This window comes from Solea solea, chromosome 19, assembly GCF_958295425.1.
Source record: "Solea solea chromosome 19, fSolSol10.1, whole genome shotgun sequence".
In the NCBI taxonomy this organism is placed as follows: domain Eukaryota; kingdom Metazoa; phylum Chordata; class Actinopteri; order Pleuronectiformes; family Soleidae; genus Solea; species Solea solea.
The window spans coordinates 14,859,881-14,884,208 of record NC_081152.1 but is presented as its reverse complement, the minus strand read 5'-3'; the positions used below and the strand labels follow the sequence as shown (position 1 = coordinate 14,884,208).

Sequence of the window (24,328 nt, the reverse complement as noted above, 5' to 3'; positions counted from 1 at the left end):
AATGTAAAAAGAGGTGAAAGAGGAAAGAAGGAAGGGGTGGGCGTGAAATAAAGCAAGGCGAGACAAAAAGAGAGGAGAGTTCAGTGTCAAGCTTGTGTTTCTAAAACAGCTAATTACAGGTAAATATACACATTTCCGTGTCAGTGTGAGTGGAAAATAGTGGTCACAGGAGTGGTGTGGGTGTGATGTACCACACTGCAAAGACATCTTTTCATTAGCTGTTTTTGTGTGGAGTCATGAGTCATGTAAGAACAGTGAAAGGGAAACCCCGGGTTTGTGTTCATCGTAGACGGAGAAAGATCTGTTTTGAAAACACCCACATGAAGTGAAAAGTTAGAGCAGCTAAAGGAGTTCACTGGGTGCACATTTGTGTTTCTTTACTTTTCCAAGCAGGCGAGTCATAGCTCTGTTGATGGGGCCTAATGAGCACTGGAGAGATTTGGCAAAGACATTCAAACCTGATTGATTTATAAGGCTATTTCTTAATCAGTCATGATTAATAATTACCTAGATTCATTGTCAGATAAATGAAGATTGAGCTTTGCTTCTAAATAAATCCAGTTAATTGTGGTTTTAAACTCAGACACGGTCAGAAAGCTTTTGTAAAAGAAAAACATTTCACAAATCTGAGGTGAAATGTTCAGAGTAATGATGTGTTATAGAGCTGAAACTATTAATCGATTATTAATCGATTACTAAATTAATCGACAACTATTTTGATAATTGATAATCGGTTTGAAGGTTTTTTATATGGTTAAAACAAGATTTCTGATTGTTTAAGCTTCATAAATGTGCATATTTTCTTCATCACTTTGCTCTGGATAACAAAGAAATCATTAAAAGTCAATCATTTTGGTTTGTGGACAAAACAAGACATTTGAGAACATCATCATTTCCAGATCAACATTTTTTCAGGTTTTCTGATATTTTATGGACCAAACAATTAATCGAGAAAATAATCGACAGATTAATTACCTAAAATAATCGTTAGTTGCAGTTCTAATGTGTTACACCAGTCTCATGTCGCGTTATTGCTTTACGGTAGGCAGGTCTGACTCTGAGGTAGCTATACAGTGCAGTCTATGGCCATAGACTAAATAAAAAAAATTGACCTAGTCTGGTTCTGCTGAACCAAAATACGAAATGTATTCAATAGCCACCAGGGGGCAACTTTGCTGTTTGCTGAAAGAACTCACTTGATTTATAATAAAGGTAAATATTTTCCATAGGAGTCTCGATAGCTAGTTTTGGTTCATCTTCAATAGCACATTTCATAATTTCCAGGTTTGACGAACACGGATCAACATTTTTTTAAGGTTTTCTGCTATTTTATGGACCAAGCGATTAATCAATTAATTGAGAAAATAATCAACAGATTAATCGATTTAGGAAAATAATCATTAGTTGCTACTGTCATGAGATGTCTGCCATGGAAAGTAGCACATTTGTGAAATTCTGCTGCACGCAACATGAGCAAAGTAAATCAATGGAGCCAAAGTGCAGTTCAGTGATGCTTGACACTGCTCCATTCACAGTGAATAAGAAGCATTTCAGTTGACACCTTCACCCTTCTTGTGTCGGTCCAGAGTTATATCTCATAGTCTGCGAAATCAACCACAATTGATATTGCAGTTTTGAGACCAGATAAAAGTATTTAAGATCTAGAATACTAATCCTTTAAGAGCAGTGACCACTACAGTATAGTGCTGTGTATTACTTGAAAATGTTAGCAAGGGGTAAATGTAAAGAAATGGAGGATACTTTAGTTGCCAAGCAGTACTATTGTAACATATTTTTTAGCATTGTTAAAATAACATTGTTATTTTAACATGGTTTTTGCCAGAGTTGGATATATACGCTGAGACTAAATCAGTCTTGCTCTGTTTGAGTTTTCATTCATGGTTTGAGAAAGAGACTGAACGTACAAACAAGCCATTTTCTCATCTTCATTAGTGAAATTTAAATCCATTGATGACAAAAAAAAAGTATAAATTAACCCTAATAAACCCTTCTTTTTTTGTGAGGCGAATCATCGGCTAATGAGGCTTTACAATTGCAAGGTATTAATATTCATCTGAAAACGCAGGCTGATGGAACAAGACTGTAATTGTTGGATCTGTTAAATGTTTTACCTACATTAAATAATCATACTCTTTAATCAGATTTGCCTCAAGATGAGTTCTCCATAATGCCTGCTGATGAGTTAATATAACATAAAATGTAATAATATAATAATTTAATTTGTCTTTATATAGTTGTTAAATAGGGGCATAATTAATCATAATCACAAATACAATACAACCGGGGGGCAATATTCAAATTCAAACAACACTGCAATTATGTGATAAAAACTAATTGTGGGACAAAATGGCATTTTTTAAATCCAGCTAAAAAAAACATTCTCTTCAACTTGAAGAGAAATTGTTTTGATGGCACACTCCAAAAAAATGTCAAACCATTATGATTGTAATACTTTTTACTTAAAAGTGACACTTGGGGCTAAAAAATTATCAGTGGTACCAATTATGAATAATGTCACAGTCACAATATCATGTCAAAATAATTGCAATATCGTTCTGTTTAACATATCGTGCAGCTTGATTATGAAATGATTCATTTTAACAGGCTTATATGTAACATCACAGTTGGCCCATTGCTAAAGACGAATATGGCAAATTAAAAAAATAACAAAGAGGCAGAGAATATAGTTTTTCCTTTAGATTAGGAGAACAGTATGTCACATCTCTGAATAACAATGTACAGTATGTGATATTTATTCTGTAAGTAATAAGACTTTGGAATAAAAGCAATAGGATTTTTTAAAGTTTTTTTCTTTCTGTGACCTGCTGCCTAATCCTGACACGATGTTCTATGCAGAGTCCCAGATAAACATCCTTTTATCTTTCTTCCTCCCTCCCATGTCGCGGCTACACAGCTGCGGTACACCGAGCCACTCGTCAGCACTCGTGATTAATGATCTCTGCATGTGGCACTTCTTGTGTGCACCATTTGTGTGAGTGGAAAGTGTAACCTTTTTGATCTGGCAGGAGAGACACACAATAAAAGTAGGAGGAAAACATAAAGGGAGGGACAGTCTTTGGAGTCACTTTGTCCTGGGAGCTACCAAGCAGTGGATTTTACTGCCAATTTTTATGAGCAAAACCGAACAGAATCGTGATAAAAAGGAGAGCAAATGGAGTACTACTAAATATTCTATTCATTCTTTTCATAATAAGGTGTAATAAACACACCATTACGCTGACAGAACTGCCACCTTGTGTATTCTGTGTTTGCCACAGATGAGAGGTGTTGAGATTCTTAATGAGATTAAGACGCAGAGAGAGAGAGGGAATGTGAGAGAAACCATGTCCACCCTCCAGTAAAAGATGATCTGACGGGTCCTGCACCCTGCTGGCCGGGCTATTTCTGTTATTTATTTTTTTTACATATTTACATGTAATAAAATTGTCTTACTAATTTTACATGCTACTCCAGTTCCATCTGCTGTTATTGCTAAATATTGGTCTATCGTGACAATGCAGTTCCATCTTCAAAGATTGTTACTAATTTAAAAAAAAAAGGGATGAATATTTTAAAATGTAATATTACAATGTACAATATCGCCAGTGGCTTTATTTGATTAAGATTCGGTTCAGAGACCGAGACTGAAGAGAGTAAATGGAGGTTTAAAATTCCGATTGAACTCATATTCACACTATAGCGTTTAACTCATTTCATTGGTTTATTTTTGGTGAAATGTTCCTGTACGTTTGACAGTTTCAGTCTTGCTTTTTCTGCACTTTCCCTCTGTCTCTCCCTGTTGCACCATCTGTGATATACATTCTTCTTCATGTGTCAATGCAGTCGTGACAGATAATGGAAGCTTCACTGCCCAGCACTTCCCATAGTGCAGATAGTCGCAGTTACAAATTAACATTCACCTGGTTAATTTATTCTTATAATAATACATCATGTAGACACTTAAGTTCTGCATTAACAGTTTTTTCTTTAATTAAATCAGCTAATTGCAGTGGCCTTAGACTTATTCTTGATTACATTGTACATACGCAGTATATTAATTCAGCCAGTGCAAATGCATGGATCATGAGGTTTATCCCGTATCTCCTCTCCCCTGTTGTTAGACAAACCTGCACGTGACCTGATAACATTTAAATTATTCCTTAACCCTTAGAACACAGAGCATTTAGGCTGCTTTTTTCATTACTATGTTAAAATGTATATATACAGGCTATAAGAATGTGCAGTACAGTGTCTTTATACCATTTTTTCCAGGACAATCTTTTGAAAAATATATATTTTTTTATTTTCGCCAACTATATTAACACAATACTAAATTAAAACTAAAATCTGATTGAATTTGTGAAATTTGGACAGTTCAGAACAACAATAACTTTTGCGACTTTTTGTGACTTTTGCACAGTTATCGCTATAAAAATCCCTGGATGAATCATAACTTTTAAAAAAGTGCACTTTGTAAAGCCTGAAAATGTGAGCTATAAAGCCCCCCCCCCCCCCCCCCCCGATGTCTATATAAAGAGTTGTGTTTTATTCTGTGGCACGGATCTGTACTGCATGACCACTAAGGATTAAAGTAGTGATTTCAGGTGAACACTGGATTTCAGTGTTTCCCCCTAAAAGTTTGTTCTGCTGTTTATTTCCCCCAGAATGTTCAAGCTACTAATCGGATGAATAACACACACAACATTGATGAAGTTGACACTGCAGATGGATGACACCGACATTCAAAGGCACTGAGATGTACTGCCTAGTGTCACATTCACCATCTGCCGCTGAGTGTCAGGGCATCTGGGTGTGAGTGGGACTCTCTCTGCTCCAAACTTGTTATCGATGTCATAACTCCTCCAAGTGTCACAGGATCTCACTCTTGTTGTTTCCTGTTGATTTTTGGTTTTTCTGACTTTAACTTCACATTCTGCAACCCAAAACTTCCTACAAAGCTATTCATACATATTGAGCACAACTTATCAGCCAAATATGAGCAAATGCAATCTTTTTAAATAACAAGTACAGTCAGCACAATGAACACCGCTTTGCCTAGGAATGAAAATCGAAATTCACTGTGGTTGGCAGAACAAATCCGGCCTACTTTAGGTCAGTGGATCCTATTCGTCCTAATGAAAGCCACTGACGTCCTCACACCTTCAAATGCCACATTCTGACTCTTTTTGCTCAGTCAGATTAGACATGGCTAGAGATGAGTGACAGTAGCACTCAGGTCGAGCACAGCCTGGCAGCGGACGCTCCATACCTCTGGATGACTTCTGCTGAACTCTGCTCCCTTTCTCTCCTTTTTCTCTGCACAAATCCGTGGAAAGCCCTGCCAGGATGTGGCACAGTATTAAAGGGATGAGATAGGGAGAATGCTAGCGTGGCAAGGGGTAGGATAGTGCAGGGAGGCTGGTGCCAGGGCTTTTAGCTGCAGGGTTTATTTAGCCACATGAAGGCTGGGGTGATGGTTTGTTGGTAAGGAAAACAAACCACATCGCCAGCTCTAATCTTCTTTTCTGTGTCATCCCAGCAACAAATGAGCCAGTATGCATGTGTTATAATCCACACTGATCTTGTGACCTTATGTGGCTTTTGGGAGGGATTTTATGTTACTTCATACTTTCCCAGACTCATTCATGGATGCTTGACTCCAGTATCCTCCATGTTTTAGCTTATAGATGTGTTGGGTTTTGAGCTAAGAGTAGCTTAATTTAGCGAGTAGAGGTTTGTAGGTTTACTTGGCAAAGACTACGGTGTCTTACGCAAAGACAGGAGCGTTGTTGTCGAGGACTGTCACTCAGTTAAATGAGGAAATGATCTGGTAACTTGGAACTGGAAAGTGATTTGCGCTGAGTTCGTTCGTGTGTCAAGTGCAGACGTGGTGTGAAATGTATCACTTTCACTGAGTGGTTGTGCTTTCAACAGATTAAAGTTTTATTAACTAGGAAAAGTGTGAACCAAAAATCCCAAGAAGCTGATTATTAACAAAAGATTGTGTGTTTGAGAATAGTCTACTGTGGCTGCTTTGACGATTCTGGTTAAGTAGAGGAAAGTAAAATCCTCCCAAAAATAATGAAAAGTGTCAGTTTTATTCTTTATTTTCTTGATGCGAACAAAACCATTGCATTGGTACATCACTCAAAACCTCCCTCCCCAGTCTGTGGCACTTGGCCTCAAGTCTTGTGTTGGCTTTGATCCATAGTTACCCAATAGTTATAGTATAAACACCTAAAAGAACCCCACATTTTTCACATTTCGTTGGTTGGTTTCCGAGGATAATTCAGTCAAACAATTTAGAACATCAGCATTAAAGAGCAGCTCGGGTTAGCAAGACATTATGGTTTAGTTTAGGCATGGTGTGGTTTTAGCAGGAGGGGTGTGCAGTATGACATGTCACGGTTTGGCTTGGCAGTACATTATTATTAGTGTTATTAATGTTACTCAATGAATGCCTGTGCAAAGTAATACAATTGTTTTTTTTATATATTTTTATTAAAGGCTTATTATCGCTGTCGTTATGATTTCTTACCAGAAGACACTAGGAAATCACATGTTAGCAAATGTTCCTCTCCAGCCAACCACCACAGTCAGCGCCAAACATGGTTTGAGTCAGCCAGCACAGATTCAGAGATAATTAGTGATGTAGAGTAGGATTAGAGTGCAAACATGATGGCCACAAAAACCCTCGTGTATGTGTGTTCTCGTAATTGACTGCTTGGATGTGAGCTAACAGGGTTTATTTCAAACCAACACAAAGACGGGACGTCTTTTCTGACTCCAGCTTGGCAGACTTACTCAGCTGCACTGTATTACTTTTTTTCCCTCTATGCTCTCGTTCATGAAAATCCTGTTACTCATTTGTTTTTTATTTGTGCTGCGTAAGCTTCTACCTGACTAAGCATCATTTTAAACAAAAACAGGGTTTTCTTTTCTCTCCACTTCATATAAAAACACATATACAGACTTATAAGCTGCAAACCTTTTATCCATTCCGCTTTGCTCAGTGTCTTTTGTGCCCAAGGATGAAGGTTAAATGACATTACATTAACGACCAGCAGATTAGGACAAGAGTAATGCGAGATATGGAAAAAAGAAGAAAGCAGGCAGGGAAGAATACTCACGATATCCTGTTTGAGTGTTCCGAAGAATAATGGGATAGAAGGCAGGAAGAAAGAAGAGAATAGAGAAAACAAGTGTAGACATCAGTGTATAAGAAGCATAGAGGACAAACTGGAAGAAGATAATTTGTCTCCCAAAGATGTAACACCATGTGAAAGATGGAAGGGCACAATTTGAAATGAATTGTCAGCTCATTTCCCTCACGTATCTACATAATGAGTGTTATTTTTGCAATATGTTGGAAATGTTTAATTGCTATTTCTTCACTGGTCAGATACCAAACCTGTAAGTCCCAGCCACAAGGCGTCAGAACAGCCCTGCTCACCCCCTCCCACCCATGTTTTCAGTGCCTCTCACTTTGTCAGTGTATGGAATAAGGCTGAGTTATAAAAATCAATTAGCAGATCCTTGAAAGCAGTCAATCTAAAAAGTTAAACAATCAATTAACCTGAAAAATAAAACCAATGATGGACTATCTCCTTTGAGCAAGCCACAAGCATCTGCGAGTTCAATGGAAAAATCAATGGGCTGCCTTAAAGGAAGGAGATCGATCCGAAAAGCTGTGGAAAATGGTTGGAGGTGTTGTAAAAAGTATCTACTTTACAGTTAATGACCTAAAACATTCAAAAACACAGACACGGTCTAGTGACTTTGTCAATACAGCAGCCATCGTAAAATCCCCACATGCGGCTTCTTTGTGTACATGTGTGTTTGGACGGGGGACACTCACGCCTGCATGGTCGTCGTAGCGGTCTGAAAGCTGAACATGTTTTCCTTGGGGAACCAGTTGGTGTCCTCTGCAATCAGAGAGAAAGATTACGATGGCGACGTTAAGCGGGGAAAGACGGAGACAAATGTGCCGCATTTGGCAAATGTTGTTAATAAATAAATAAGCGTTACGAAAGCATGAAACTCGGTGACAGCACCAGCACTTCACAGTCCACCACTCCACAAATGGAGAGAGGGAGACGCACAGGAAGAGACAGCAGAGACGGAGAGTCAGAGCTACAGACCACAACGTCACATCCAACATCAAACCCTCAATCCCCAACAGACCAAAGAAGAAATAGATTTGAAAATGTGTATTTAAGCAAATAAATACAGATATATAGCTCACATTCAATGTGTTTCACTAAAGCCTGAGCTGATTTTTCAGTTATTCCTGACGTAATGTTGACTTAAAGCACTTTAATTTTTTACTACAAAAGTTGGAGTCATTGCTTTTTAAAAAATTAAAAAAATAACTAGATAACTAAATAATTTACAAACACTAGACTAGGAGAAAAGTGGGATTTCTTAATGTTTAACAGGAGCATACGGCAAGAGCTCGCTGCCCTCATACATCTACATAATGAGTGTTATTTTTTACAATATATTGAAAATGTTCAATTTCTATTTCTTCTCTGGTCAGATACCAAACCCGGTAGTCCCAGCCGTAAGGCCTCAGAACATCCCCCCTCCCACCCCATGTTTAAATTTCAGCGCCTCTCCCTTCGTCTGTGTCGTCCACCCTCTCACCTCTCTCCAACCCAGTCATCCGGTCCACACTCCACATCCGCTCTAGGCGTCTGTGATGCTTGCCTGCCTCTCGGGGCGCACTCTCCAGGTCCAGGGAGCCCTGACTCCGCGAGGGGACGCCACTGCATGAGTCACAGGCCAGCCCGCTGCACTCCGCCTCCCCTTTTCCACCCTCGGCCCAGCTGCGGATATTGTGGGCACTGACGGAGGTCTGCAGTGGGGGCTGTGAAAGGTGATGGTGGTGGTGGGAGTGGTGTGATGCATGTTGGGAGCTGGATCCAGCGATGCCTAGGCACTGCTGCTGGTTGCTGCTGCCGCTGCTGCTTCCACCGCTGCCGGAGGGCACACTGGTGCCGGCAACGGCGTGGTGGTGGTGGATTCCGTGGTGGTGGTGGCTTCCACGGCTGCTGCTGCTGCTGCTGCTGCTGGCATGATGGTACTGGGTTGGAGATGAAGAGGCGGAAGATGGGGACGGGGAGGGCTGCATCAAGCCACCTCTGGATCCCACCCCGCCACTCCCTGACTTCTCCTTCAAGACGTCCAGTTCTAGGCTCTCCTTGCTGCTCCGGCCGCTGCTCATCAGCATACCGTGCTGGGTGGTGATGGTGTACACACGGGCAGGCTGCAGGGTGCACTCCACGCCCTTCAGCTGGTCCTCCTCTGCTGAGAAGCTACGCTCAAGGGATAACCGCGATTGCTTGGTAGAAATGGTGATGGAGGGAAGAGGTGCCTGGAGCAGGCCCAGTGGCTGTTTCACCAGGCTGGGCTCTGGATTGTCCTTGTTGATGCAGGGATGGAGGTGGTTGTTGTTGTTGTGGCCAGTCGTGTCGCTTGGTGACTCTGGGTCAGGACCCACCAAGGTTTCACACAGTAGATGAGCTACAATGTTGGAAGGAAACGACAAAGACTTAGTGTCAGGGAATGTGAATAAAAACCAAGACACTATTGACTCAAAGAAAAGCAAAAAAGAGGAAAAGGAAGAAGAAGACATTACGGATATCATCATCAAATTTCTGTGCCATTGTAGTGCACACTAATAATCCCAGCCTGTCATTTCAGCACAGGATAAATTAAGGATTAACGGAATATGCAGAGTAGCACAGAGGTGTGGACACATGACAGGATGGCAAAGACGCTGACCTGATCCTTTTCGGTTTTCAGAGTGGGACAGGTTCTCTCCGAATGCTCGCACTGCTCTGTGGGGACACACATGACACGCATAAAGACATTAATTCATGTGTGGAAAGGATGGATGAGTGAGGACGGAAAATGAAGAGGGAGACGAGAGGAGTGGAGAGAGAAGGGGCAAGGGAATAAATTATGAACCTAATTGCTTTCTTTGTAGGCTCGTGCCACCCACAGATTAAGATGCAGCTGTTTTATCTCCACACTTCAGGCTGCCTCCAACTCTGAGACGGACAGTGTGAGGAGAGGAGAGAACTGTTTTGGGACGATTTCATTTCTCTGAATGACCACATTGGTAGTTGTAATTGCTAACAGCAGTCTGTACGTTCATTTGTTCATGTGTTATGTTTATTGTTCTTGTTTCACACCTACACAGAATGTATATATGGATATGCTTTATATATACATATATATGTATATATATGTGTGTGTATATATACATATATGTATATATATATATATATATATATATATATATATACATATATATGTATATATATATATGTATATATATATATACATGCTCCATGTCAAGAACAATTTAACCCCCATAGCAACTGAGGAAGATAGCTTGGAGATGTGCTGAAAATAGATGTTTTGAGCTCCATAGCCACATGACTGCATCTATTTCAATGTTTTCCTCTTGATCTTTCTTTTCCTCTCATAGAAAAAATAATCTAGACCAATATATATCAACCACATATAGAACTACAAACCAAATTCACATAGGGCTTCTCCCTTTTACATAAAATGGCCCTAGGCCCTGCGGTGTAATGACACTGCCCTTGTAATGTTGCTCTAGTCGGTGTGTGACAGGATTGGAAAACAGAGTTTAAAAAAAAAAAAAAGAGGAGAGAATGTGTAAGAGGGAGACAGATTACTCAGTCTGTAGACGTGCTCACAATGTTAATCCGAGTCCTAACTGAGAGGAAATGTGCCACAGCAATAATAAACAAACTATGAATAACATTTACTTTTTTCCAAAATTTAAATAATTATTTCAATTTTGGGAGATTTCATACTTGATATTTACTCTTGCAACTGGACTTTTAATACTGAGATTCCAATACTTTTATCACTTAAAAGCACGAATTGCCATGCTGTTTGTATGTTTTTCTTCTATCTAGTGCCGAAAGCACTTGGCACTTTTGACTGAGTTTACCACATCGATGTGATCCTGATGTGTTCACACTCGCTGACCTGCACTATCAGGGGCTAATTAAGTGTTTACATCTTTCAATTTACTCGGGGAAATAGCTTCAGCTTCTGGGGGTTAGGTTTTCCCTAATGCGGCTGATGTCACAGGTGACTGCTGAAAGACACACACACACACACGTTTGCACAACTATCCTTTTAAGGACTCTCATTGACTTCTATTCATTCGGACAGCCTAACTAAACTGCTATGCCTAATCGTAACTAGGAAATTAGGCCTCATTAGTACCAGGATTTGGTTTCTATGAGGACTACTGGTCCTGACAAGGTCACTGTTTGTGCCAGAAAAGAGATAACAAATAAAAAGTACACACACATAAAGGAGAAAGACACGTATGAAGCCATATTTGTACAGAAGAGACCCCCTCGTACAGGAGATTCTGTGGGCGTATGCCTCCTACCTCACAGCTCTGTCAATTATTCAAGCCTGTCCAGCACACCAGGCATATACAGTGCACACACCAACACTCACTCACACTGCTGTTGTGCCACACCACCTTTTTTCGCTTTTGCATGCCTTTTTATTTATTAATTTTAGTCCCAATGTGTTAGAAAGCAGGATTTACCTACCTAGGACCGCATATGAAGTTTTGCTGAGGTCCTGCAAAAGGGAGCAATCATGGTCTTATTCAAGTTACGCCACAAGACTCATTTATTTTATTATTAAACATGTTTCTATATATCCTATAGTGTGTATAATGCATGCTTGCTATTTGCTTTTACTGTCGGCTGCTGTAATTTACCTGTTGTGGAAATAAGGATTAAGTATAATGTTATTTTATGTTCCGCTTCGGCTCGGCTAAGATACTTCATGTTGCTGTTGCCTTTCTGCATCATTTCCAGGCACAGTGAACAGTCAGATTACAAACTGTGCACCTCCAAACACTAGGTCCTTTTCCTGCTACCATGCATTAGCGTGAAATCAGATCAGTCACTCATGGTGTGTGGATAATTGGCAGATAATTGATTGGCCTTTTTATTAAAACAATGTCGAGTGGTTGGACTGCACCGTGACCAGACCCGGCAGTTGTGCTTTTGTTGTGCGTCTAATATGATACATGGTAACTTGCTCTTTTGACGTATGTGGGATTTAAACCACACTTGCTGTTACAGTACCATCTGTACCCCAGTGGATTTCTGAGTAATTACTAAAAGTCGGCAGACCCTCTGGTCTAAGACCTAGTTTTCTTTCCTCCACCCCAACCCAATCTGTCTCTCTCTCACATACAAAGACACACACAGTGAAAGAAATAAGAAACTAAAGCTCTTCTTACTTTCTTACGTTACTTTGGTTACTTGTGTGTTGTCAACTCCATTCAGGAAACTTAATTGGAGCTGCCTGGTGAAGGAAACAGCAACAACTGGGATTGAACACCTATTCAGGCAGCTGTTAATTGCTGTTGGCAGTGCATCCATTTTCAATATCACACAAAGCTATGAAGCTTCACCTGCTCAGTCATGTGCAGCGTGGTGATGTCAAGACACAGACATGAAAAGACAAAACTGCTACTCTGACAAAACACAGAGAGAGTCATGTGCAGCTGATGAGCTTAATCGGCATTGTGTGAACTCATTTGCAATGGCAATGGAATGTGACAGACATTCATTCATATTTAAATTATACGCACTACAGCCTTAACGCTGTCAACTTTTTATTTGTATTAGTCTGTAGAAAACCGATCATTGTTAACAGTAAACTGAGATTAAGGAGACCTCAGGCACACGCACCACTCTGGTCAGTTGTTAGCTTTGTGCACATGACATGGCTGCAAAGTATTCATTATCTGACACTAATGACCATGCTCTTTAAGGCAGACAATTATTACCCTCAGCAGTTAGTGCCTCAATTAAGTAGGGTTTCTTATTACCACCTTAGAACTGCAAATGTAGTAACACTTTAAATTATGGAACCTCCTCGGGTAAAACTGAAAAACTTACTGCATGAGAATCAAGCCTTAACATCCTTTTAATTGTCCCCCCTTTTTTCGTGCACCCATCATAAATGTTAATGTTTTTCCTGGGTTTGCGGTGTTTAGTCCTGTTGGTGAAGAGGGAGAGTCGGTGTGCTGTTAATGGGACAAACTAAGAGAATTTTGGGTTGACTGAGAAACTGATGTCGCACGTGCTGCGACATCATCCAGCTCCCTTCTCACTACACTTCTAAAAATAGCTCACCACCATGCGACTTCAGCATACTGCATCTTCTCACTTCAACTCCTCTGTTGCACAAGTGCATGAGTACTCAACTACAGAAGAAAAGAAATAAAAGCTAAAAAATCTTTGTCTGACTGCGTGTGTCAGCATATGGTGATGATGTAACCGGCAACAATCCCACTTAAAGACACTTGTGATGAATGCAGTCTAGCGCTCTTGATCAGCAGGTGTCCCTCAGACATTGTCATTTTGCCCGGGCTGTTTTATTATTCAACAGGATGGCCACACTGATTAGAATCGCCAAACAATGTTTCCAGAGACTTGCATCATCCATTATACATGAGAGTAAACTGAGTTGGAAACCATAGAGCAAAATAGGAGCGTCTCAATCCATCCACTGAACAAAACCTGTCTCCCTGCTGCGTTTCCTCACGTTACTGCACCCACTCCGTACATGACATATGAGCACATCAGGGGTACGCAGGTGTGTGTGTGTGTGAGAGAGGGGGAGAGATACTCTACTATGCATTTGAAAATGAAGAGGGAGAGCTGTGTGCAGGGAGGTTTTTCATTCATGCATGCTTGCAGACATGTGACGGGTGTTTTGGGAGAGAGATGCATTGGAGGGAAGGGAGTGTGTGAGGGGGGGGATGAGATTAGAACAGAGAGGAAGAAAACATGGGCACATTAAAAATGAAAAGAGCAAACTTCAGAAAGAGCAGGTTTCTGAAGAGAAAGCACACTCAAAACTATCCGATTAATATCAGTCTCCATTTGAAAGCTTGATTAATAAAATCCTCTCCGTCTTTTAAATAGGGATGTCCCACTTTTTTGTGTCCGATACCGATATCTAAAACTCGAGTATCAACCGATATATAACCAATATTTTAGACCATTTATGAACGTGTGAAGCTGTTAACAACACATTTGTGCCGAGTCATTTCAGAGACACAATTCTCCAATTGTGTAACAAATATTGTTCTCCCAAAAAGAAGATATTAATAGCCCAAACATGACTCAGCTGAAATGCTTTTGCTGATTTTTATTTACATTTTTACAGTCCGTGCATAGTGAAGCATGTGATATATAGGATGTATCTGTCCGATAGCCAGTGATTTTGACCAGTATCGGACCCATACCGATACTAACCGATACCGATTACCATCCCTACTTGAGAGTTGACTTGACCACTATAGCTTTGGTCGTGGTGTAGAATCAGAAATACTTCCATAGGCCACTTTTCAGATACTGCTGTGTCGTGATTGTCTGCTTAAGAGGTCAGTTTAATTTATTATTGTGTTCAGTTGAACAAAGAGAGAATGGATGTAGGCCACTGCTGGACACCTTGGTAAATATCTTTATTTTTAACAAAAAATAGTTTTTAAGGTTCAAGTTTAAGTCATCACCAATGACTGTGATATAATAGTGTTTTAATGTAACTACTCATACAAACATTAATAGTTTTAGTGATGTGCCAGGTTAGAGAACTCTTTTACAATTCTCAATTCAAAAATCTCCTTTAATAACCAAGCAAAGTTGGTCTGCAAAAATCTCTAAAGTAATCAACATTTAATGGGATATCAAACTGAATTGGGACCTTGTAAATCAGAGTGATATCTAGCCTTGATTGACATAATGAGCAAGAAAGGAATAAATTAAGTTTCCCCCTTTTGGGCCAAATCTGAAAACCCCTTAGTGGCATTTAACATGTAAATGAGCTCATTTAGTGTGATGTATTTTATACACAATAAAACACGGGCTGCTGATGGACACTGAAACAGTGTAAAAAAAAAACAAAAAAAACCCAGCACATTTGTGCAGCAAGATGGCACAGGATCAAGTTCAGTCCTGGATTAAAGATCAGATAAAAGTAGCTATCGTCATAGTGATGTAGAGGTGGAAGAACTTTAAAAGGTACTAAAAAAGGAGCAGTAACTCGTGTGTGTTATGAAAACTGCTATGTTCTATTTATGAGACAGGTTGAAATGGGATTTAACAACCAACAAACATATTTTTCACATATCTCCCTGGGGAAACGCTTGTGGTTTAAAGTGCAATAGTGTTTAATGCAAGCCATGACCATAGTCACATAATTCATGTAACACTGCCCATTTTTTTGCAGCTGCCAACATGGACGTCACACAGCTCTAGTTCCCAAAAAGTTGTTGTAATTACATCCAGAATGTTTTCTGATCTGATGCCTGTATCAACACCCACCAAAACCACTACATATCACAGATGAACTAATCATTTTGTTTTGTTTTGCAACAGTAGCCGCACTTACAACTCCTACCACCAAGGGAAATGTCCCCTGAAATGGAAACATGTCACATTTCGCTAATTGCTGGGATGATACGGATGCTTGGTCAGACCTACTGTGAATTTCAAGAGTAGCTCTGATCCCATTACGTAAACTTCCATAGGTATAACGTGAAACCTGACGCTCCCGCTTCACTGTCTGGTGATTTGTTTTGTTCCTCTGAGTGAATGGGTGAGGGTGAGTGAATTAGAGCCTTTGCCTGGGTCTACAGTTCAACCGATACTGTGGCATACCGATAGCGTTTCACAAGCTGAATAAGTCAGACACAGTTACACACACTGCACTTCATGAACACTTTGCACTACATGTGCCGACTCTTTCACTAACCACTTGGCAGATGCTCGGATGCATCCTCAACAAGAGGAAGATGCACCTCAGCTCCTCCTGCATCTAGCTAGAACAATCTCCTGCGTGTCTGCTCAGACAAGTACTTATTCCATCCAAACTTAATCCACTTATTTGAAAATGTTACTTTTTACACCCACATCCCGCAATACCCATCAGTCGAGCAGTTTCCCTGGATGAGTTTACGCTGTTAAACATCCGCCCACGTTTGGATATGAACCAAGCATTAATTAAACAAAAAGTATGTAATTTCTGCCACTTGTGGTTCTCTCAATCAAAACAATAACTGAAAACATAATTTGATGATGTTGTGATGCACGGTGGAATCATGGAAATTGTTATCCAGGGAGAAATCCAACAGCAGAATGGGAACGAGTAGTCGTGATTCATTAGTGACAAATACACACAATACAATGCAAAAACAAGAAGACAACACACTCATAGTACTGCATATTTCCTTCATAACTCTGAGGTTTCACATGGAGTTTGGTCCAGAAGTTATAGATGTCATGTACGGTAGTATACACATTTATTATGTGCTTTACGGTAGACATGGAAGTAAACAGAATTCATGCAGCTACACAGTCGTAGAAGAGTGGAGTGTGTGTACGATGTACATGTTGCTGTCTGTTCTGGTGCTCATTAAATCCAGTTCGATACAGTGAAATATTGCAATATTTTGCATGCCGATATATTGCTTTTGAGACACCTAGTATTATAAAAGTTTTTGACTGATGTTACCAATGCACGTTAAGCTTATTTTGGATTAGCATAAAAAAAACCATCGATTGACGTTTCAGTCTACTAGATGGTGCCAAGTGCTCACACATACTAGAGTTGCGTGAGTATATCGCAATAAATGATTTTGCAATATCGTGTTGTTTCTGGCAATTTCCGCCCCTATAGTACTTAATTGTGAATATACAGATTACGGTGTATTTTAAGATTGTCGGAAACATTTGGGCAAATTTTTTTTAAGATACTTTTAATGCTATCCTAAATTAAAGTTAATGCAGTCATACATATTTGTAAAACCTCAAAATCTTCATGCCAAAAGGACAATTCTACATTGATGATTGACTTTCCAATTATCTCTCGTTTCTTTGGTTTAACTTGTTCGTCCATTGAAGCAGAAATGTTGACCAACACAACATTTATTCACTCGTTCCATACAGTTCAATTTTTACAATGCAGCGGCTCACGTTGCAGCGCCAACACATACAGTATCTCCATTATTGATCCACATCACAGTCATCCCATCCCATTTCCCCTGTGGATTCTGATGCTGTTAAACAGCGCTTGACAATATATATATCGTTTGAGGGCGAGCAGTTCATGGCTGAAAACAGGCAATCTCTCCCCCGGCAGTGTTCCCACTGGTCTGCAATGTCATCGGAGCGGATGTCTCTCCACTGTAAACAATGGGCTGCCAGGCAAAGAGGTTTTTTCACTCTTAACGCGCCTTAATTGAATTCTCCTCTCAGGTGGACTAATTGAATTGGGTTTTCTCACGGCACATATAGATGACACATACAACTGCACAGCTGGAGTGGATGATGAGGACCTGTTGAGAGAGATAGGATTGTTGGGGCTGTTGAGGGCCACAGGGACCTTGGAATGTTAATTGCAGTGCATTATGGGACATGTGGGAGCGAAGTAACTGATGGGGGGGATCTGATTAAAATGTCAGTGCACTAGGGGGCTCACCGCAAAGTCCCCAACCACATACGGTGCTGAGTGATGCAGCTGTGACACTCTTCTGTCTCTCTGCTGTAGCCTACACGCATTTAACACGCAACCTTTTAATTATAGTATAGTATTTGTTTGTGTTTTCTCAGCAGAGATTTTTTGTTTTTATGAAAAGTTTGCACATAATATAAATAATCTGGAGTAGAAATGCCAGAAACTTTAAAAATCATTGTCCCACTAAAAGCTGAAAATGTGATTAAGCGCAACAATAAGAGACTTGTTGAATAAATTATGATGCACTTTAAGCTTTTGACCTTCAAAAACTAGACGGTGTATTAGACCTGCAAGGAGCGACGAGGAGACCACACTGTTCTTCAAATTAATCCGAGAAACAGGGAGAGGAATTAAAACTAGTAACTGATTTGATTAAATAAAAAATAGGACTCAAGAACTCTTTCAAACCAGGCCACAGACAAAACAGTGAACTCGTCTGAAACGATATTAGTAGTAGTGATCTGTTTTAATGTTGCTACTGATCAGTCTATTTCCAGCATTTGCATGGTTTAAAACTTCTCATTACAGGCAATTTCTAATACTCACTTCAAAGTAATTTAGTGAGACCACAGATTATTTGGCTGTATTTCTGGAAATAGTTTTCAGATTTGCACTATATTTGTATTCAAGTAAAAAAACCTATTTTATTAGTTGCATCTGTGTCAAAAATATCATGATACATAAACCTTTATATTCATTATTGTTTCAAGGGGGAATAGATTAGCACACAGTCTATTTGTGACCTTGTTGTGAAACAACAGATGTCCAGCTACACGCTTGTTCTCCAGCCAGTTATAAGATCATTTCTTAGACAAGTGAGAAAGTGAGTTGAGATACTTTTGTCATATAATAAATAAAGAACAGAATAAAAGTATGCACAACAGCAGACAGTCACAGCCGAATAATCAGAAAGCGCTGTGGGAGTCCTAATCATTTGTTCTCTGAAAAATCTGCCTCATTCAGCACATTTATGGAAAGAAAATAAACTGTCTGACTAAACAAAGGAGGAGGGAAAGAGTGAGAAGGATGTGCTCTAATGAAAATACTGAAAATCAAAATATATCAAATTTTATTCTGTCTGTACAGTTAAAAGGCGAGTTCACCTGAATCTCAGTGACATTTTAAAAAGGACAAACACTTAAAACAGTTATGTAACAGACATTGACCTGATGACAGCAGAGTGACGGCGGGGCCACAGCAAAGACAGTCGCACCTGTCCACTTTCCTCGATGAACTAAGACACAATATCTCATTTGCATCAATCAGTATAAACCAGTCCTTTCATCTTCAACCCCACAGCTCTGTGATCACTGTTGTCCAATGTCCTTCAGCCGACTCGCGGGCAGAGCCCTCTCCTCTCGTCTCCGGCTGACAGAGAGATCAAAGCGTTTGCTTTCCCGCTCAGTGTCACAGAATACTGCTGTGTAAATGGGAAGTAATCTCTTCTCTCTCTCTTCTCTCTCTCCTCTCCCTCTCTCTCACTCGTAATACTTCTCATGGGCTGCTGGAGGGGAGACTGTGACCTGTTTCATAACCAGCAATCCATAAACATAAGCTGTCACAGGCACAGATTAACCACCGAGCACAAGACGCCTGCCTACGCCTCCTTTAGTGTATTCCATTCCTAACCTGGCTGATCACCAACACGTCATCTGTGAGAGAACTAATGTATTTTCATCCACATTATTATTATTATTTTTTTTTTTTACTAATCACAAACATTGTCCTGTAGGAATATCAACATTAATGTAATAATAAATAAGGCAATCGTGGTCCCCCGGGAGGATGAATCCTACTCTAAATTAAATGCATTGACTTAGTGACATCTAATAGTGAGACTGCAGATTATGACAGATGAAGAACTCCTCTGCTCACCCCTCCCTTTCCCAGGTGCATCTGGGAAGTACGGTGGCCTTTGCTGAACACAAAAGATGGCATTCTTCTTCATTCATGGCTGCCTGAAGGCCCTGGTATACTTCCGCGCACCGTGCCCAGGCTGCACGTGTAGCCCAGATTTTGGAACATGCAAGAACTGAACCTCTGCCCCACCGGTAGGTGGAGTATAAGCCCCGCTCACCAAGCAGAAAAAACATTTTTGACCCACAGAAGAAGTAGTTGCCAAGGATAGTCATCCGACCCTCGACCTGGCGACCCTCGAACCGGCTGACACCCTGACTCCCTCTGCCCGACGGGCCTTTCAGCTGTGAGCCACTAGAACTGGACATGTCCGAGGGAGCTGTAGCGTCGTTCTCTTCATCTTTGGTCGGAATGTTTCCTACTCCCAGCGTCCCAGCGACTTGTACCGCCGCCCAATGGTGAAGTGGGATACTACAGGACCCTGACATGCGAGTATACCAGGGTCCGCGATATGCGATCGGAAGTATACCAGGGACAGTCTTTGTAAAGCAAGGCTCTTGTCTAAAGTCTCATTCTAAGGATACTCTTTTCTTCTAATCGGCTCACACATCTTGATATGCTCCACCGGTTGTGAGACGCATCACCCTCCCAGACAAATTAAGTGTCACACATCATAGGCAAGGGCTACACATTTCAACATCTGTGAAAGAAACAAAAAACTTACAAGAGTAGGTTTTACTGCGTGTGTACAGATTTGTTGGAAGTGTTGAATTTACACCAGGATGGTGGAGATAAGTCTTTATAAGGCTATTCTTTTAGATTTAGGTTTAGAATTTGGGTTTTGTTTACATTTAAGGATGCTACAGGTGCAGAAGGAAAAAAGAGGAAAGTCCAGCTCTAACGTTAAATATTCAGAGGATTCAGAGTCCAGGCTATCCTTCAGACAGACTGGAGAAGAGATGAGAGCATAAGTAGATGCCGACAGACAGCACTTCAGTGCGTCCCTGCCTGCATGTAGATTGATGTTTGAGTGTGAGGTGGGGGACGGGGGACGGAGAGAAACCCCTTCCCTTTTTTAGTGTTTGATTCCTCATTCATGGGATTGTGTGCAGGTGGAGAAAAAAGTGATAAATATTGGATGTGATTCAGCTGCATTTCCCCACCAGGAGAGGAGAAGAGGTTCATTCTGCCATTACGTCTGAAAAATCAATCTCTGAATTCTGTGAGGGAGTGAGACAGAAGATGAGAATTTAAATGACTAAATTGTGTAAAGTGTGTGTGTGTCTGTGCACGTGTGTGTGCATGTGTGTGCCGAGTGTGAGTTTGCAGAAATGAGAAAAAGAAAGGAAAAGCCCGTATTTTATTCACATGTACAAGCTATATTATTTTTTTTACGCCACTGCATTGACTGAACAGCTTAACCAAAGCCTAATCCCTTACCTAACCATAACCAGTTAATGTCAAATACTAACCATAACCTAGACACAGTTCACAAGATAATCTTCGCTGTAACCAGAGACTCAGAAATGACATTCTGTCTCATTAGGACCATGCAGGGTTTGGTCCTGCCTGGTCCTGACGAGATCAGTGTTTATCCAGAAAAATGTCCTGAAGACACACACACACACACACATACCCTGCAAATGACGTAATAGAACATCAGCCCACATCTGTTTGCTTTGGAGTGTCTTCTTCACAACAAAGTCAAGGTCATTCATTGACTAAAGTCAAGACAAAACACTGGGGGAGAACGTTGGATTTTAGCGCGCGGATCTCACTCTCCATCGCAGCACACGGTGTACACTTCATGTGTAGACACACACACACACACACACAGAGCCACACGTGCTTCTGCAAACTGCAGCAGTCAGCACAGCACATGATGCACAGAGAGCCTACACTGTTTGCTCCTGCTGCTGATGTTGTTGCAGCTGGATGCGGATCTGACCATTAAAAATCCATACATCCCTGACTGTAACCATACATACATACATACATACACATAAGGAGACTTTGTCTCCTTCATAGGGGAGAGAGCCGTTAACAGCTTTTAACGGATTGGACTCCTGCCAGGCAGTCTGAGTCCTTTTTTTATACCCAGGCTGAATACATTAACAGCCGCTTATGTACCTACGCTGTCCTCTAGTAACTGACCGTTATAGGTGATCAGTGCAAACGGCCGGATCGATTCCCTTGTGATTGATTAATTGATGGCTGGATCATTTGCCATGCAGCCAGGGCGTGAAGGCACCACTAGCAGCAGCAGACACTTTGCTGCTGCTACATGTCTGCAACTGGGGGTCGATGCGGCCGTGCAGGACACAGAGGGGGGGGAAGCATCTCTTTGTTTAAAAAAAAAAATAAAAATAATAATAATAATGCAATGAAAATCTATAGATTACATTTTTAGAGCGCATGCTATATATATATATATATATGTGTGTGTGTGTGTGTGTAGAGTGTGCTATTTTAGGTGTTGCCAAACTGGGGAGCGTTTAGTGAGTCACAGTGAGCCTCGCGCTTTGCCTCTGCATGACTTTCATTACACAATGATGCTTCATTCACAACAACAGAAGAAGAAGAAGAAGAAGAAGAAAACGTGTCAGGGGCAAAAATATTCTCCTCCAGCTCATTCAGCCAAAGCTGATGAAGGAAAATTAGGGAATTACAAGGTAATTGTGACCTTTAAAGCTGCAGCGTTGTTAGGGGAGATTAAAGGAGGGGGGCTTTTTACGCACACGGCCGTGAGTACGGGACAGTCCGCACACCATGCGGACAAAAGCGCACAGAAGCCCATTTTGGCGCACAGGCAGCCAGGCAGGATTACGCAGAGGCAAATCATAAAAAACACACACATAGACATACACACAAGTGGCACTAATTTGAAGTTCACTACAGGCTCACTCACTCACACACACACACACACACCTGGAAGCAGGAACACATGTTCGGTTCTTCTGCTGCTGAAGGCGCAGAGCTCGATCCGGCTGTCACTCACCTAACTTTTGCCGCCACGGAAGATATCGCATCGTTTCTTAAATTCTTCCTTTTGGACACGGCAGTTCCCATGCTGACATGGAAACGACGCGGGTAGGAAAACAGTTCATTCCCAAAAAAATTAAAAATAAAAATAGAAAAAAAAAACTGTACACGAAGGAGGACAGAGGAGGAATGCGACAATGGAAGAGAGAGAGAGAGAGGGAGAAAAAGAATATAAGGGAAGGGAAAAACCGCAACAAAGACAAAGTTGGAGATGGGAAATCCAGGAGCTGGTAGGTCACGTCCGAGTCTGCAGATCGAAGAGATGAAAAAAGGAGAGAGGTGGACGGCAGTCTCTCTCTTTCCCTCCCTCTCCCTCTTTGTGTGTGTGTCTCTCCGGATATGAGCACCTACGTGATGCAGTTGCACATCTGTCAGATTGTGGCTGAAAATACACAGAGCTCTCTCTCTCTCTCTCCCTCCCCCTCTCTCTCCCCCTCTCTCTCTCTCCGTCATTGATCGAAAAAGAAAAAAATGCAATTGGAGGATGGTGTGGTGATATCATCATTATACTCATCATCATCATCATCACCTCAAAGTGGAGGGGGCGTGGCTGGTGTAATATCCTGGACCCGGGACACTTGGTGTGTGTGAAACCCCCCTATTAATCTTTTTGGACCATTCTCTATGTGTCTTTGTACATTTACTACATTTTTTGTTTTAGGAAACACACACACACACACACACACTTGGAGAGGACACTCAAAGACAAAATGCATTCCCTAGCAATTTACCCCAATCTTGAGCACCACAACTACATGCCTAGCCCTTAATCTAACCCTAAAATAAAGCAAATCTTAACCTTCCAAAAGCCCTGTAAAGATGTACAAAGCCTAATAAAGATCTACACACAGCACAGCTGTTCTTGTAAGAACGTTACATTGACTTCTGCTCATTTTGGAAGCCAAACCGAAACTATAACCATCTGAACTTTAACCAGAGCCTCTGAAATGATCATGATTCTGAAAGTATGAAAATCGAAGCTTGTAGCAATTAGGATGAAAGTGGCAGTTAGCCACCAGGGGGCGACTGTACTGGTTGCAAAAAACGACTCCGTTTGAAAGGAAGCCTGTGGGAAAACAAGTCTTTTTCTCACTTGTTTTATGACATCAGTCAACATTTCCCTGAGGAGTTAATGGTCTCAATTGCTAGTTTCAGATCATCTTCAATAGAACATGGTGACAGTTTTGTAAATGATGTTCCCATTTAGAGTAAAATAAACGATAAAGGAAGACGCCACCAGTGTGACTGACGGGTAGCGTCGGCCAACAGGAAGATCTACTAAGATCTGAGTGTTCAATAATTGTAATTATGCTGTCATTTTCTACTTTTAGAAGAATTTCTCATTCTGCAGTAACGTCTGGTAAATAAATGTGTATTTTTGTTCTTAGTGACGTCTCTCCTTCAACATGGTTTGGTTGAACTGCAGTTTTTTTAAGGTGACTCTTTGGATTCTTTGTTCGTTGGTTGGTTGGTACATCCCGTCTTATCTCTCCTTTTTTTAACCTTTCTGTTCCTTCTTCCTGTGATTCTCTACCTCACCCTGATGTGTATAATCCCTTTAGTATATAGTCCCTGTGCTCATCTCTGTCCCTGTGTTTGACCTCATACTTCTGTGTCCCTTTGAGTATTTGTTTGAGTTTAGGTTTGTTTACCCGTCTGCCCTCCTGTCAAATAAAGGTTCTGCAAGCCTTTAGCATTCATTAAATATTCTTCTCAGCAACAACCTGCCTTATTATGACCCTGCATTTTAGTCCCAATATCACAAGTCACCACTTTGGTGAAAGGGTCGCAGGTGGAACCA

General features: G+C 40.9%; 1 protein-coding gene across 1 annotated transcript in view; it reads right to left on the bottom strand.

Moving 5' to 3' along the window:
* nsmfa (NMDA receptor synaptonuclear signaling and neuronal migration factor a) overlaps positions 1 to 22,903 on the bottom strand; it is a 36,752-nt gene extending 13,849 nt beyond the window's left edge. Inside the window, 4 exon segments of the mRNA XM_058617838.1 lie at positions 7,874 to 7,946; positions 8,668 to 9,546; positions 9,808 to 9,863; positions 22,484 to 22,903. Of these exon segments, the coding sequence (XP_058473821.1) occupies positions 7,874 to 7,946; positions 8,668 to 9,546; positions 9,808 to 9,863; positions 22,484 to 22,554 (1,079 nt within the window). The 5' untranslated portion in view covers positions 22,555 to 22,903.
* Between the last annotated feature and the right edge of the window lie 1,425 nt (positions 22,904 to 24,328).